We start from the raw sequence: 15,648 nt of genomic DNA on the forward strand, positions 1-15,648 counted from the left end.
ACAGTTTCCTTTTATAATCAATTCTTATCGGACCTTTTGATTTATCGAGCTAAATCTCACTCATTGATAAATCAAAGAAATAAATGCTAACTATATGTGCTTATTATTATATCAGGATTAAGAGTATGCACTTCCATAATAATAGAGGTTTGTTCATTTATCTGTTCAGTGTAAAATGAACAATCCTCGGGTGGTCCTGCTCAATACACTCTAAGTGTACTAGTATAATTATATAGTCAAGATAAACTAATACCTAATTACACTGCGACTGTTTTGATGGTTTGTTCCTTTCCATCTCGGTTGTGAGCTACTGTTTATAATTTATAAGGAACTGATAACATGATCTTCTGTATGTGACACCACATACCATGTTATCTACAATATAAATTAATTGAACAATTACGCTTAGCATATAAATGTAGATATTTGACCAATGTGATTTTTTATTTCTAATAAATGTTCATATCAAAAGCTAGGCTTTTAGTATACATCCTAACACTCGCCACCTCTCAAGACACCACGACCCCTGTATGGCTGAGAGGCTTGGGTCCGTGACAACTGTACTAGCCTTCAGTACAACCACTATAGAGCGCCCGAGGCGGATAGTTAGCTAAGTAGTTATATAACTACTTAGCATCAGGGTCCCTAACTACTCACATCTCTAGCCCCTTTACTACTGTACCCTCTAAACCCACTACTCATGAGTGGTCGAGACTGACAGAGTATAACATTGAGCGCCCAAGTGAGCACGACAGGACTAGCTCCACTCCTAACTACCACTCTCCCTTAGTGGCCGAATGGACAACTAACATGTCTGATGACTAGCTCATACCTAAAGGAGCTGGTGGTCATCAAACCATCCACATATATGACTGTCGACTAGCTCATACCACAAGGGAGCAAATGGTCGTCTGCATATAGTGCAATGATAGGCATGATGTGATAATCATAACATAGATATAGACATCGTCATCATCAACGCAACCTCCCAATCCACATAAGCACCTCCAGTACAACGATCCATCTAACAACTATATCTATAGGTATGGGTAGATTCAACTGGTATATACAAACCAACAAATATAATAAGTAACCCACTAGACACGTACACAACATACTCGTACGTACCCTACAATGTAGATATAATCAACATGACTCCCCCAATATCCCACCAGACACATATGAACACTAGTATATGTCTTATCGATATGACATCTCCAATAATCATACTAGACACGAATGTACACAATCACCTAGGTATAATCATCAAGAAACCTCCAATAATCCCATTGGACACATGTACACACAACATGTAAATGTACAGTTAACATGATGACTCCTATAACACATACAAACCTGCATACAATCCATATCATATGCATAATCATCATGGTAACTCAATCAACCAGACAACCCCTACAATACATACTCTACGTGTGCATACGCAACAGAGTATAGATATCAAAAGTTGAGATTGTATATGAAATAACTAGATCATCTCTAAGGTCAAGCAGAAGTATTAAGCAGGAAAGCAACAAACGAACACAATATAAGGTAAATCAGCCTAATCCATCAAATAATAATCATGCACTAAGTTCAAAGAACTATATAGATGTCAAGGAAGAAATACCCATCTTTAATATGTAGATCGTGTCAATACAACTCCCATGTCAAGACGCTCATCTCAAACCATCATCCTGTAAATCATTTGATATACAGTTTAACTGATTTAGCTAAACCCAAAATTCAATCTTAACTCGTTTAGGTAACCATGTTTAATTTCATCTAATGATCAAAATTTAATTAGATAATAAATCCATCATTAATCCACCAATTAATTCCTTAATTCTCACCAATCAATCACTAATCAAATCCTATCATAAATTCTTTAATCTTTCAAATCATTATCTATAATTCATTAATCAATCCAAAATAACTTCAATTTCCACAATCCATTAAATCATCTACTAAACATCATGAATCAACCCTACATAATTCATCCACCTCAATTAATCCATCATTTAATCCATGACTTAGAATAACTAAATACTCATTAACCAAACTACATAGATTACAACCTTAAATGAAATCTAATACACATCCATATTGACCCAATACCATCATCAACAATCAACCAATTCATCACCGAAATGCAAACTGATCTCCAAATACATAAATGAATCTATCCTCTATTCACAATTAACACCTCTAATTCCATAATGAAATCAATCCAATGTAGCCAAACAAGTAATGAATTTAATTCAATATTAATCTAAATCTATATACATCTTACCCCAATCCAGATCTGTAGTAACTTCCCCTCCAAATATAGTTGTGAGGGACAGGAGCTGTTGACCTCTGCCGGAATTGGTGACCCTATCCAGTAGTGAACCCGAGCAGCAATCCTCCATACCACAGGGATCGCCACAGCTAAGGATCTGCAACTACACACCCATCGGTGGTCAATTGCTGTAGGCAATTGGACAAGAACAGGGAATGGCCAGAAACTTCTCATCAGGCCAGGGAATGGATGGGACCGAGTGTTTCGATGATCGAAGGCACAACTCGCAAATGCGGCGAAGAGAGATCCAAGCTCGGGGTCGGGTTCCTCCTCTTGGCCGAGAGCCAAGCCGTGCAAAGACGATCGGTGGTGATTGACTCATACGCATGGCAGAATCGGATCGAAAAGAAGGGAGCGGCAACTAATCGAAGCTAGGGCTCGGGAGCGGCTATAGTGCCACGACCTAGCTACACCTAATGTAAGATCCCACATTTTCCACTATTTGGAATTAAGATTTTAGTTACTATAAAGAGAAAATAAAAATAAATAAAGGAAAGTCGTGGGAAGAGAAATTATGGTCCTATGAGATTTAATTACGATTAAGCAAGAGGTTCGGGGAAATAATTAGTGGAGCTGAATTTAACAATTAATCTAGGCTGGGTCATGCCTTAAGGTGGGCTCATTGGGGAATTTGGAAGCCCAATTAAGGATAAAGGGGATGAGATATAAGTGGAGGTGGGAGAAAAGTGGGCTCATTGGGGAATTTGGAAGCCCAATTAAGGATAAAGGGGATGAGATATAAGTGGAGGTGGGGGGATAGCGACGGAGAGGCCAGGGACGCGTCCGAAAGGGGGAGAGGAGCTGCGCTCGATTTTCCGGAGAAGGAGATGTCGAGTCTTCGAGCAGCGTCGAGATTTGGATTTCGTGGCTTGTTTTCTTCGGATTTGGCAAGTATTCTTCCCTCTGTAGGTACGGGTAGGGCTCCTAGGTGAGTCGATGCCGGATTGTGTGTGTCCAGGGTGTTTTTGCTTGTGTGGTGCGTTTATTCCAGATTTGGGCCATTGTGAGACAATTTATCGTTGGTATTGCATTTTTGTGAGTTTTTTGTAACCAAGAGTAATCATCTGTCCTCCTTGTTCTCAGTTAATTTGTTTCGGATTTTGCAGAAGCGAGCGATTCTGTGTTTTGAGGGGTCCTCTGGTGAATTCTGCACATGCGAGCACGGATCTTCTTTGAGGTTTGGTTCATGTTGCTTGATTTTCTTTCGGATTTAACCAAGAAATGCAGGGTTAGTGGATTGGGGGTTTCTTGTATGTTTGATCAATTCTGATGGAGCCTCCGATTCCTCGATAGACTTTGTTCAGTTGTTTAAATCTATCAGATTTGACAAAGGAATTCGGTCGAATATGGAGAAGCTATGGATTTACTAATGTTTTTGGTTGCCATTTGATGGCTTCGATGCATTCTAGTGTGTCTTGCATTGCCAAATTTTCCATCGTTATTCAGATCTTGTGTTTTACTGTGTAGTTCACAAGTTTGGAATTAAGCTCTATTTCTTATGGTTGTCAACTCTGCTGAATTGGTATTTCTGCATTTTTGTTGGGATGGATTTTGATTGCCGAACATTAACAAATCTGCTGCATTGCTTTGATATCAAGATCAACTGTATATATTGTTTCCTCTTTCTTTGGTTGACTTGAACGTTCCTGTGTAGGTTCCCTTTTAAGCTTTAAATGTTCTACATAAGTTAGTCTAAAGGTTATGTGGTTCCTTCAAATGGCTTTAAGCTTTTCTTTTTTTTATTTGGATTGACTTGAACGTTCTTGTATAGGTTCCATTATGAGCTTTATATGTTTCTGCACAAGTCAGTTTTAAGGTTATGTGACTCCTGCATTTGGCTTTAGGTTCTGGGTCAAGTTCTTGATTCTATTATGGATGATTGATGCAAGAGTAGATTACTGTATCTATGTAAATCTGGTATCGGGATTATCATGCTTATGTATCAGATTAGTTTAATAATTGATTTTGCACATCCTTAGCTGTAGAAAGTGGTAGGTACTTATATTTAGTGTAGTATTTCAATTGTTGATGCACCCATTGTTGATTAAGGATATGGGAATGATTCGTAAACAAGGATACTACTAAGATAGAAAGCAAAGAAAATGTTTTACTCCATAACTAAGTGAATAATCGTAGAAGTGTTGACAGTACAGAAATGCTATGACTGGGTTATGTTGGCTATCAAAGTAAGGATAATTAGATGAGTATGAGATTAGGTGGTGCCGATATGGGTTGGGTGCTTTGGGAGGGCCTTTCCAAACATGACTGATGACTGATAACTGACTGAAATTGACTAACACCTAAGAGGTACCTCTCAAGGTTTGACTGATTGACTGTGCTGTATAACGGTTCACCACTATAGCCCCATAGTCATCTCTTTATGATATACTGTTGGTTTATTGTTTCATGTGATGCTTTAACACAGATGCTGCTAAGTTGTAAATGTACTCTACCATGATGTGCTTTTAAGTTTCTTGAGAGATGTCCTCGCCTTCCTACTTCGTAACTACATAGGAAATTATGCTTGCTGGTTAGTGGACTCATTCTTTATTCTTTAAGAGGTGGGGGAAGGGGCATCAATAAGGTTCTAGGGGACTTGGCGGCGGAGTAACCAAGAGGGGAAGATGGGACGAGACACACACACTGTCTAGGGTCGTTAAGCATGTTAATAGACTGATATCCTTGATGGTATTGTGGTTATGAATCTTGGTCTAATTGTCTTTCTATGGTTTGTGGGAGTTTTGTAACTTTCCTTTGATAGTTAAATGTTGAGACGCAAATTGGATATGACGGTAGATGCATTGATTTAAAAGATTTTGGTTGTGTTGATATGAATGTGTCCTAAGAATTAGTTACGGGTCATTTCACCTAGTCACGATGGTTGGACACAAGGGGAGGCAGCAACAAGATGCCGACAATCGGTGAATCCGGGCGACGACATTTGCCAAATCGGAGGAGAAGAGAAGCGGCTCCGCGTAAATGAGAGAGATCGAGAGGGGGAGAAGGAAAAATCGGGGAAATGAGAATTGGGGAGAGTGAACTTAGGTATTGGTTTTATACCTTAGGTTAATAAAATTAATCAACTCCCAACTTAAATGGGTATTCCAAACAGACTTTCTCTAAGTCTGATCGTTTCATCCCCTTAAACTTATCATACGGATTCTATTTAAATTCTAGAAAATTTCTAAAAATTCCCAGGAAATTCAATAAGGTTATTAGTCCAATGATACCTATTATTGAATTTGTCGTATCTTACATTCTCTCCCACTAATAAAAATTTGATCCCTAAATTTACTGCTCAACTCAAGAATCTTCATCCAAGGGTAACAACCAAGCAACATACTCATATACCACTCCATCATAGTATCATGATCAAATCCCTAACCGAGAGGGATTAAAGGTTCCCTCATAGAACTACATAATGATCCACTTCCAAGTAGATAGTGGTGACTCTGTGGGTTATGAGCTCACCCTACTTCCGCTTCTCCTACTCTGCTACCTAGCCAACTGTGAGTAAAATCTACTATCTCCAAAATCCATAATACATACTATCAGCAGATCCCCTAACGTTTGTATAGTACGCTCAGACTATCCATCTGTCTAAGGGTGGAAAGCTGTACTAAAGCGAAGCTCCATACCCATGGTCTGCTATAACACTGCCAGAACTGTGATATGCATCATGGATCTCTATCCTATCCAATACTCAGAGATATATCATGAAGTCTGATAATCTCTCTACAGTATAACTCTGCTAATCGATCCAAAGAATCCGTCCTACTGATCAATAGAATGAGATCAAATTAGTCAACCAAACAATGATTACCCACATTGCATCATATCCTCTCAAAGTCCTGAGTAATCCCACAACAAAGTCCATCATAACATGCTCTTATTTCCACTCTAGTATTTGAATCTATGGAAACACCCCTGCTAGTCTCTAGTGTTCAGCCTCCACTTGCTGACATATTAGACATCGAGCTATAAAATTCGCGATGTCTTTCTTCAAATCGTTCTACCAATAGGAACACTTCGAATCCCTATACGAATGGTTACCACCCAAATGTATTGCAAATCTAGATCGGTGTGCCTCCCGCAGTAACTCCTTCCATATAAGAACTGACTCGAAAACACACATAATCTCCCATGAAAATAATGAATCCCATATAAATAATGTCACCACCTTTTCAGCGTGAAAAATGGTAACTACTAACTCCAAAATCACAAGTTAGATAATTCTTCTCATGATCTTACAGTTGTCGAGAAACATACGGAACTACTCGACCGTGCTACTACAGAACTACACCTAACCCATGGTATGATACATCTGTGTAGAGTACAAATCCATCCACACTAGAAGGTGAAACTAATATAGGTGTAGTTATTATTCTTCGTTTCAACCCCTAAAACTAGTCTCATAAGAAAGTTTCACACCCTTCCTTGATAGTCCAGTCAATGGTATAATAATATTGGAAAAACTCTCAACCCATCTCCGGTAATATCCAGCCGGACCAAGGAAGTTGCGAGTCTCCTATATAGACTTCGGGTACTCCCAACTTGTAACAGTCTCTATCTTCTGTGGATTTACTGATAAGCACCTGCTAGAGTTAATTTGTCCCCAGAAATACCATAGAAGATGGCCCATCATGCGCATTTACTAAACTTCACATAGAGGTGTTCTCTTCAAAGCATCTCTAAAACTATGCAAAGATGATGTTCATGATCCACCTCGGATAGGGAATATATCACAATATCGTGAATAAAGATAATGACCACTGATATAAATTCCCTAGAAATACCAAATTCATCGAATCTATAAAAATATCCAGGATACTAGTAAGCCTAAATGACAATACCAATGACTCATAATATCCGTACAACAGACACAATCATAAAATCACTAGCAACGAGTCTGTAATCTGATCACCAACTACAAATCACCAAATCCACAAATATCACACGTGACACTCCTTATGTCACCATTAACGAAAAACACCAAATAACATACCGTCAAGTCCAATATCCACTGATAAATCATCAGAAATAACATATCACAGCATCTGGTCTCACAATATCCACTAATCTCAAATCCTCCTCAACATCAATCAAACTTGATAGTTTCCTCCACTATAATAGAGATAAGGAAGGCACCCAACCTTCAAACACCTGCTTGCATTGTTTTACTTTCTAAAAGATAGTAGGTGTTACTATCTTTTCATTTGTACGAATTGCTTCTTCTGAATATTTCGGAAAGAAGAGTTATAGTGGATTACCCATCGGTGCAATTAAAGATCGTGGTTCTTGGAGTATGAATCGACAAATGCTCCGAACTAAATAACTGAACAAGTCTTATTATTTTCCGCTGTACTTTTATTATTTTTACGATACAAAAGAAAAAGTTTTAACGAGTGATATTCACTCCTCTCTATCGTTTCTTTTCGATCCATCAAATCTGACTCGATGATCTGACCTGAGTTAACCGAGTCGACAAAAAAAAAAGATTCGAGTTGGGGGTTTTCGAGTTTGGGTCAGGTTCGGGTTAGAGGGTTTTGGATTAGGTTTGAGTTTACCTTAATTTAGGTTTTAATAGATTTTTTGGTATTAAATTATATTTTATTTTAAAAATTAAAATTCTTTTATGTAAATCAATTTAATGTTAGTACGATAATGATTGAGTATTTGAGATAAAAGTAAAGAATTATAGGAAAAAATAACTAAAATAGTCATTTTTAATCGGGTTATTTAGGTTATTCAGGTCGGGTTCAGATTTAGATTTAGGGGTTTCAGATTGTATTCGGATTCGAATTGAATTTGGGTTGAGATTTTTAATAATTTTTTAACCTAATCTAAATCCGACCCAATTTAATTTATCTGAATTGACACCCCTAAAGTGTAATCATATCCTTCCATTTTTATTCCACTTCATATTTAGTTATAAGATTTTTAATTTTTAAAACTATTTTAGTGAGAGAGGAATAATGCTTTTAAAATTTAATATAATTTACTTTTAAAGATTTTAAATGTGTTTTAATGGCTTAGATGTGTCAAATAAATACATATATAAAATAGAGATATTTTAGAAAAAAATTATTTGTTAAATATAAAAGTATGGTATGATTTAGATATTAATAAATACATTAAAAAAAAGTCCAGTTTTATCGTACAAGTATCAATTATTATCTTTAAAATTTTAAATAAATTATCCATTTTATTAAATTTAGATAATCATTTTTTACTATACACTATATCCCAACTTAAAATTTTTATTATCTTTATTTTTTTTTATTTTTCTTCTCTTCCATGTTTTTATTATTTTTTTACTATTTACTTTCCATTATCCAATTTATTCCTTTTATTTTTTCTCTCTTCTAAATTAAATAATATTTTAATATTTAAAAAAAGATTTATTCTCTAAATTAAGAAAAATGTTATTTTTAAAATTAAAATTTAAGAAATAAATAGAATTGTCATTAAAAAAAAACTTTCATAAATCAAATAAAATTAAATCAGGTCTAAGTCAAGTGTGCTCAGGCCACAAGTTTTACGGTGGTAGATAACGGAACACCAAAGAATTAGCGAAGGAACGTAACTTATATTATAAAGTTATAACGATTGATATATTATTGTCAAATATAGTGGCTGTTATATTATTTATATCGTTTTTTATATGTCAGTTATGATGCGGGTAGGGGAGATACTTCTTCCCCTCTGAAAGAACGAGTAACAAACCAGATGGCTCTCACTAGTAGCTGCTGCCTCCCCTCCGCTCCAAGCAAAATCTCCACCTTCACCAGTAGCCCCAGAAAGCATGGCAAGCCCCTCCTTCCCTGTGTTTTTATGTGTGCGCGCGGCGGTCTAGGTGTTCTTTTCTACTAACCTCTCAACTTTCACGTTTTTTCTCACTGTAAAAGACACTTACTATTCGATTTCGTTTTCACTTCAGTTCTAATTGGTTTCCCACTTCATACCAGGAAAGAAAACGAACGAATTGACAGTCGAGTTGCCCAGAGTGTCAGATTCCTTTTTGGCGGCAGTTGTGGCATGTAATTTGTTCATTCTTGCGCTTTTTAGTTATGCCTCATTGAACATGGAACCTATTTGAGATTGTTCATCTGCTATCTTTCTGTAATTCCTTCTTATCGATGTGGTTTTCTGCAGTAGGGAGCTTGGTTGTTGCAGATACTGCTAGTGCCTTGCCTGAAAAATTCTTGGTAAAAGAACTTGTTTATCTTTACTTCATTCGTGAGATACCTCTCCTTCCATTTAATTATGCATTTAACGATGGTGTTTTCAGTTTCTTCATAATGTAGCTTCATTGGTTTCATTGTTGTGGTTATTTATATATATAATCCTGATGCTTGTAAAAATTATTTGCTTTCAGCCATAAAATTATATGTGGTATTTGATTCTGTTGAAAAAATTGGTTATCGGTGGGTTGGAGATGGTCATCTCAATTGACACTCCCAAAGCGTGCAACCACTTAAAGCTTAATTCGCTTCTACCAGTAGTGTAAAATATAACAATGAGGCAAGGTAATAACTTAATAAATAAGCAATGAACAATTGATATGCCACCACGCTTTCATAGGAACCTTCTTAAGAAATATATAATGAAAGGAAATACTACACGTGTTATGTATAAAGAGTATATGCCACAATTCTTATCTTCCTTGAGATCCTACACCTCATGATTTCATCAGGTAAGTGTTAGATCTTGCATGTCACGCTCCCAACACTCATCTACATAAGATATCCTTCACATCATGGTGGCAACCCTGATGTGAAGGATATCCATGCCCTTATTGCAACTTGACATAAGAAATCTTGCACATCGTTCTCTCGATGCCATTCTAAGCGTGAGATCCAAATAGTGCTTTCAATAATAACCACTATATTGACTTGTGGATGTTTCACTCAAGCTAAGACAAAGTCGCCTCTTTGGGCCCCACAATTTAGAAGTTATTCTACCTGTAGTATCCCTTCTCTCCCCATTGAGAACTCATAATTTGTCAAAAATACCATTTGGGACAGTCTCACTTCCCAAAAGAACCTTAGCACAATGGCACCCACTCTTTGATTTTTCACATCCCTACATATTTCTTTAAAATATAATCTACTTAAAAACAAGACATTGTTGCGACGAGGATGCTTCAAAATTAGTCTAGAGTTCAACTTTAGCAACTCTATACAAAAGAGTCTGAATTAAACTTCTACATCTCCAATCACTCAAAGGGGACTCTACTCCGAAGGGATACTTACGACAAATTGTAAACCCATTCCTTGACATTGTAAATTCTAAAATTATTCTTCAAGTTGATTCCATAAAACATTCAACATTAAATCTTAGCCTCAAAGGTTAATGATCAAGCTTATTCTCTAAAGCATCACGTATGGAACCTCCATGAAATTACACTTCTAGCTAGAAGGAGAAGATGAAGATTCACCAAATTAAAGAGGGATAACACTCTAATCATTTCTCTTTCTTGGTCCAACACCCAATGGAGATTCTCCAAACCTTGGAGATGGGAGGAGAAGGATGCCATCTTAGTTCAGGGATTAGAGAAAGGAAAACCTAGAGGTTCTTTAGGCATTAAGAGGTTGGGAGGAAGAAGAAGGCTAACACAATCATGGAGGACCTTATGCATGCAAGGGAGATGATGCCACTCCTTAAAAATACCTCATATCTAAATTTAACCTTGTCTCGTTTTAACCAAACCAAATTCCTACCATGTAAACATTTTATGTTTAAAACAACCTTAAAATTTCCTTACTAAATCAAATAAATATCAATTATTAAATTTATAAAAATTGAAAAATATTACACAATGCCTCTCAAATCTCAAGCCTAAATAAATAATTTATAACATAACTTTGGAGGCTGTGTCTTTCTTAATTTATATAATGATATGACCAAGAGTTATGCCATCCAACAAAGTGTTTAGCCGACGTAATCGTCTTTCTCAATTAAGTGTAAATTCCATAAATCCAATGTCTTAGACAACAATAACGACAACCAAGCCTTTATCTTACTAAGTGAGGTTGGCTAATATATGTTTTTAGACTTTAGTCAGAATAGTGGAATATTTCTAGTAATATTTAAATGTAGGTTGAGATGATATAGAGATGTTCAAGGTGACTGATTCATTTTATAGGTAAAGACTATTGAATCAATTAAAATGGAAGATGTAAATGTACAAGGAGCCTAAAGAAATCGTTTATGTAATTGAAAATAATTTACATAGACTTGAATATTGCTAATGATATATTTTTTGCATAGAGATCAATGAAGGATAAAATACTTGTAGTCAACCCCAAACAGTTGGGACAAACATGTCTAATAATGATTGGATGAATGGCTTTGAAACCTTGTTCTATAAATGGATTAAACCATTTCTTGTGTATGGCAAGGTGATGTGATCTATGTCTTCGAAGTAATATCTCTAAGTACGGGCATGATGTAGGCCATCTTATCAGACCACATAAACTCTTTGCTTCTCTTGTAAATCTTTGTTTTCTTTCATTTTTGTGCTTTCTCTTCTTCACATCTTTGTACTTCTTGCTTGTCTCAGCATCCACATTTGTGTTTGATTCTTAACATGATGGAGTTTCTTGTGTTTTGTCATCTTTGAAATTTTGCTGAAAAGTCTAACACTTATATAGAGCTTGGGAGTCATGTTCTAGATTCAGGAGTTATGTCTTATGACTCCTTAGCTTTAAACATACCGCTTTATCAACTTTAAAGAAATCTACATCTCAGCATACTTGATTAAATTAGTTATTATGTGTCATTACCTTTTGAACTGAGCTTTCTTCTCTGTTTCAGGATTTAACATCTCCAACCTTTCTTGCTGATATGAACCTGGGAGACTGGCTCGGAGGCCTACTTTATTCAGCTGGACAGCAGGCTAATGAAGCTGTGCAGAGTCAATTGTCAACTGTCAGTTTTACAAGGTTTCTGTTATTTACTAAAGACTGCAAATCTACATATTGATCGCCATCTAAATCTTTTTTGTTTTTCAATTTCTTTCATGGCAGCCTGGCAGTAATTTTTGGTGCAGGTCTTGTCACCAGTCTTTCACCTTGCACGCTTAGTGTTTTGCCATTAACTCTAGGATACATTGGTAAGGTTTTGGTCATTAGTCTCTCATGTACATTGTTAGTATCGCGGGGGAAAGAGGATTTAGCAACTTCATATTTATTTCTGTTATCATTTTGTCTAGGAAACTAGAGATAAAGTTCTTTTCATCCTATATGTACATCTTGATCACATTAAAAGAGGTTGACAAACAATGAAGATTTAAGTTGAGGAACATTTTAACATACTCATCAAGCCTGCCTTTGTCTGTTTGAAATTGTGTGTTCATGTAGATGATTAACAACTTCCCTTTCACCTTGGCTTCTATCATAACTTAATTGCCTCATGTCCCCTAGGGGCGGTGCGATGGTTAAGGCATGGGGTGTTGCCACATGAGGTCTTGGGGTCGAAACTCGACGTGACCGAGCATAACCTCCCCCATGTCTTGGCCATTTGCACTAATGGCTAGTAGCCACCCGTGATTTACCTCCTCCGTGTTGGCCTAGGGGCGGGTTGACGGGGGCGCTGGGGCGAGCGAATCGCCTTTTGCCACATAACTTAATTGCCTCATGACCTATTTCTAGCAGTTAGAGAACTGAAATTATTATTTACAAGCTGCATTTAAGCCTGCTCTTTCCTTCTTCTTATACAAAATTGTCCTGAAAATTATTATTATTCTTCCCACTCAAGCAGTGTTTTAATGTTTCCTCTTGGTTCAAATCATTTTATCGCTCATATTTGCATTCTATGTTGCTGTTCAGGGGCTTTTGGCTCTGGAAAAAGTCAAGCTGAGGTGATACTTTGTCTTGAAGATCATTAAAAGAGTTTTTTTCTTCAAATTGATAGAATGCACTCATTGAAAAGATAGAATGCTGACAGAAAATTGATGACAGTATATATGTCTAAAGTCTTGTTAATTAGGAATACTTACCTAAAATTTCAAACTACTCATCCATATTAAAAGTAGATGGTTCACCATAAATTTTGGCACAAATAGGTATTGTATGCTGCTTAAGATAGTTGCCATTTTTTCTTAGATTATCTGGAATTCAGTTTCTTTTTCGTTGGGTCTGGCAACAACATTATCCATTCTTGGTATTGGTGCTTCTTTTGCTGGAAAGGCATATGGGCAGATAGGTCAAGGTCTTCCACTGGCTGCTTCAAGCTTGGCTATCTTAATGGGTCTAAATCTTTTGGAGGTACTCCATTTATTTATTTGCTTTCTCTAGAAAAGAGTTGTTTTTGTGTACACTTGCATCAGAGTAGGATTATGAAAGCATTTTGTTTGCTTGATGCTGGGATTTGGATGATAGGAAAGGCATATGATCTCAAGAAATAATTCTTTATTTTTTCATAACACTATCTATGTTTTGATAGTGAATGTATAGATTTTTGATGTAAAAGAATCAGTAGATACAAATGTTCTTCAAGAGGATCTCCAAAAAGAAGCCTTTTTATTACCATATTTCATGAATTCATTATACTAGCCAAAGTACAATGGGCAGCATACGTAATTGACTGATGCTACATCTTTAAATGAAAATAATTAGTCACATGGATTTTAGTTAATGGTTAATATATGACTATTCAAAAGTAAAACTTGACAAACCAATTGTATTATCATCCATATGGTAATGTTTTAGAGTGCTTATTTATAAGACTACTTGTTTGTATGATTATGTAAAAGTGTTCTATATCATTTCAATTTTCTTGTCAATAGTAAATGATGTAAAATGATATAAAATCAGTTAATATTTTCTAAAATGTAAGTCTAGATGTTTCATCATCAGTTAAGGCCAAGGTATAAAAATTTATCATTCTATCCATCGACTCATAGGAGGACATCGATCCTAGAACCGTGAGGTTGCAGGGGCTTCGCGGTGGGTTGTGAGGCCCTGTGACTATCTTTTTTTAAAAAAATTTTCCCTTTCTTCTTTTTTCTTTTTTCTGCCCTAAATCTAGTTTAAACCTACTTTTAGTCATACCATGTTTACTTGGTGAACTACAATTAATCCCAAATCGACTTTTACTCCATAGATATCAAATATTTTACAAGATAATATCAAATCTAGCTCAATAGTAAACATCTAGACTAATCAAATATTAATAAAAATATTTTTAATACTATTTATTAAAGTACGGAAATTATATCGGCACGCTACGATATGGTATCGAAACCTTATTGTTCCAGTTATAAACTCAAACTCGGACATGACCTGAAATTTTAAACCTTGGTTAAGGCTTCCTAAAAGGTCAATTCCTAATATATAAATTATAAAATATGAGTTTATTCAAAAATCCTAAAATATCAAAACTATTTTGATTAAAATACTATTCATATCAATTTTATTATAATCATATTCATGTCAATCTCATGATATGTTGTTTTTTACTTATGCTTAGGATTCCAATTGCCCATTTACACCATTATCTTTTCTTGTAGATTGTTGAATTGCAGCTCCCCTCATTCTTTAGTGATTTTGACCCTCGTTCTATCGCTGCTAATTTCCCTGTTGGTAAATAATATCATCCAAGCATTCAGTTCGATTTTTAATTGAAATAAGATCTTTTTTAAGTATTATCGGTACTTTTGTAATTGTTTTAATCTTAGGTGTTCAAGCATACCTAGCTGGTCTTACATTTGCCTTAGCTGCATCACCATGTAGTACTCCAGTTCTTGCCACTCTTCTAGGCTATGTGGCGACATCCAAGGTATGAGAATTTGAAACAAATTATTTCACGATTCCATAGCTTCAAATTCTAGATTCCATAGAACTTTCTAGTTTGAACATAGTTGGTGACTGAGGAATCCTCTTAATAACTTGCTATTTATTATCACCCATGGCCGGAAATTACTATCGTCACATTTGTAAAAAATTCTTCAAACCTTTATATTGGATTGTTCAATTTAATCTTATGAAGGTTGCTGCTGGTTGTTTTTTCCTATCCTACTGTTGTTTTATTGCAGTTCAAATATTCAATTTGGGTTGAATAACTTGATCTTTGAAGCATGGGATACTGGTTGATTTAGTTGCAGTAAGATTTTTGACAATAAAAATCTTAGAGAAATAGATTTGCAGCAAATTTTGAACATTCTTTATTCATTGTGGTCTTTAGAGGGCATAATTCCTAGGAATTCTTGGATCTCACAATATGGCTGTCAAGTTTAATCAATGAAGACTATCTGCTTGCCTATTAGTTTAGTAAAGGTCCAAGTGTTAGAAGTTATGATTTTC

General features: G+C 35.8%; 1 protein-coding gene across 10 annotated transcripts in view; it reads left to right on the forward strand.

Annotated features, from left to right (window-relative positions):
* The first annotated feature begins 3,068 nt into the window (after window positions 1-3,068).
* LOC122005741 (cytochrome c-type biogenesis ccda-like chloroplastic protein 1) overlaps window positions 3,069-15,648 on the forward strand; it is a 34,065-nt gene continuing 21,485 nt past the window's right edge. For 2 of the 10 annotated variants that reach the window (XM_042560909.1, XM_042560908.1), the window contains exons 1-11: window positions 3,071-3,228; window positions 3,448-3,518; window positions 9,013-9,197; window positions 9,310-9,408; window positions 9,500-9,549; window positions 12,161-12,288; window positions 12,373-12,458; window positions 13,174-13,205; window positions 13,450-13,611; window positions 14,856-14,928; window positions 15,024-15,124. In XM_042560909.1, coding sequence (XP_042416843.1) covers window positions 3,073-3,228; window positions 3,448-3,518; window positions 9,013-9,197; window positions 9,310-9,408; window positions 9,500-9,549; window positions 12,161-12,288; window positions 12,373-12,458; window positions 13,174-13,205; window positions 13,450-13,611; window positions 14,856-14,928; window positions 15,024-15,124 — 1,143 coding nt within the window. In that variant the 5' untranslated portion in view covers window positions 3,071-3,072. Of the gene's footprint in view, window positions 3,364-3,447; window positions 3,519-9,012; window positions 9,198-9,309; window positions 9,409-9,496; window positions 9,550-12,160; window positions 12,289-12,372; window positions 12,459-13,173; window positions 13,206-13,449; window positions 13,612-14,855; window positions 14,929-15,023; window positions 15,125-15,648 lie in introns of all 10 variants that reach the window. The other 8 variants (XM_042560914.1, XM_042560911.1, XM_042560917.1 and 5 more) reach the window with 8 other exon arrangements.

The sequence above is a fragment of the Zingiber officinale genome, chromosome 7B, assembly GCF_018446385.1.
Source record: "Zingiber officinale cultivar Zhangliang chromosome 7B, Zo_v1.1, whole genome shotgun sequence".
NCBI classification, from domain to species: domain Eukaryota; kingdom Viridiplantae; phylum Streptophyta; class Magnoliopsida; order Zingiberales; family Zingiberaceae; genus Zingiber; species Zingiber officinale.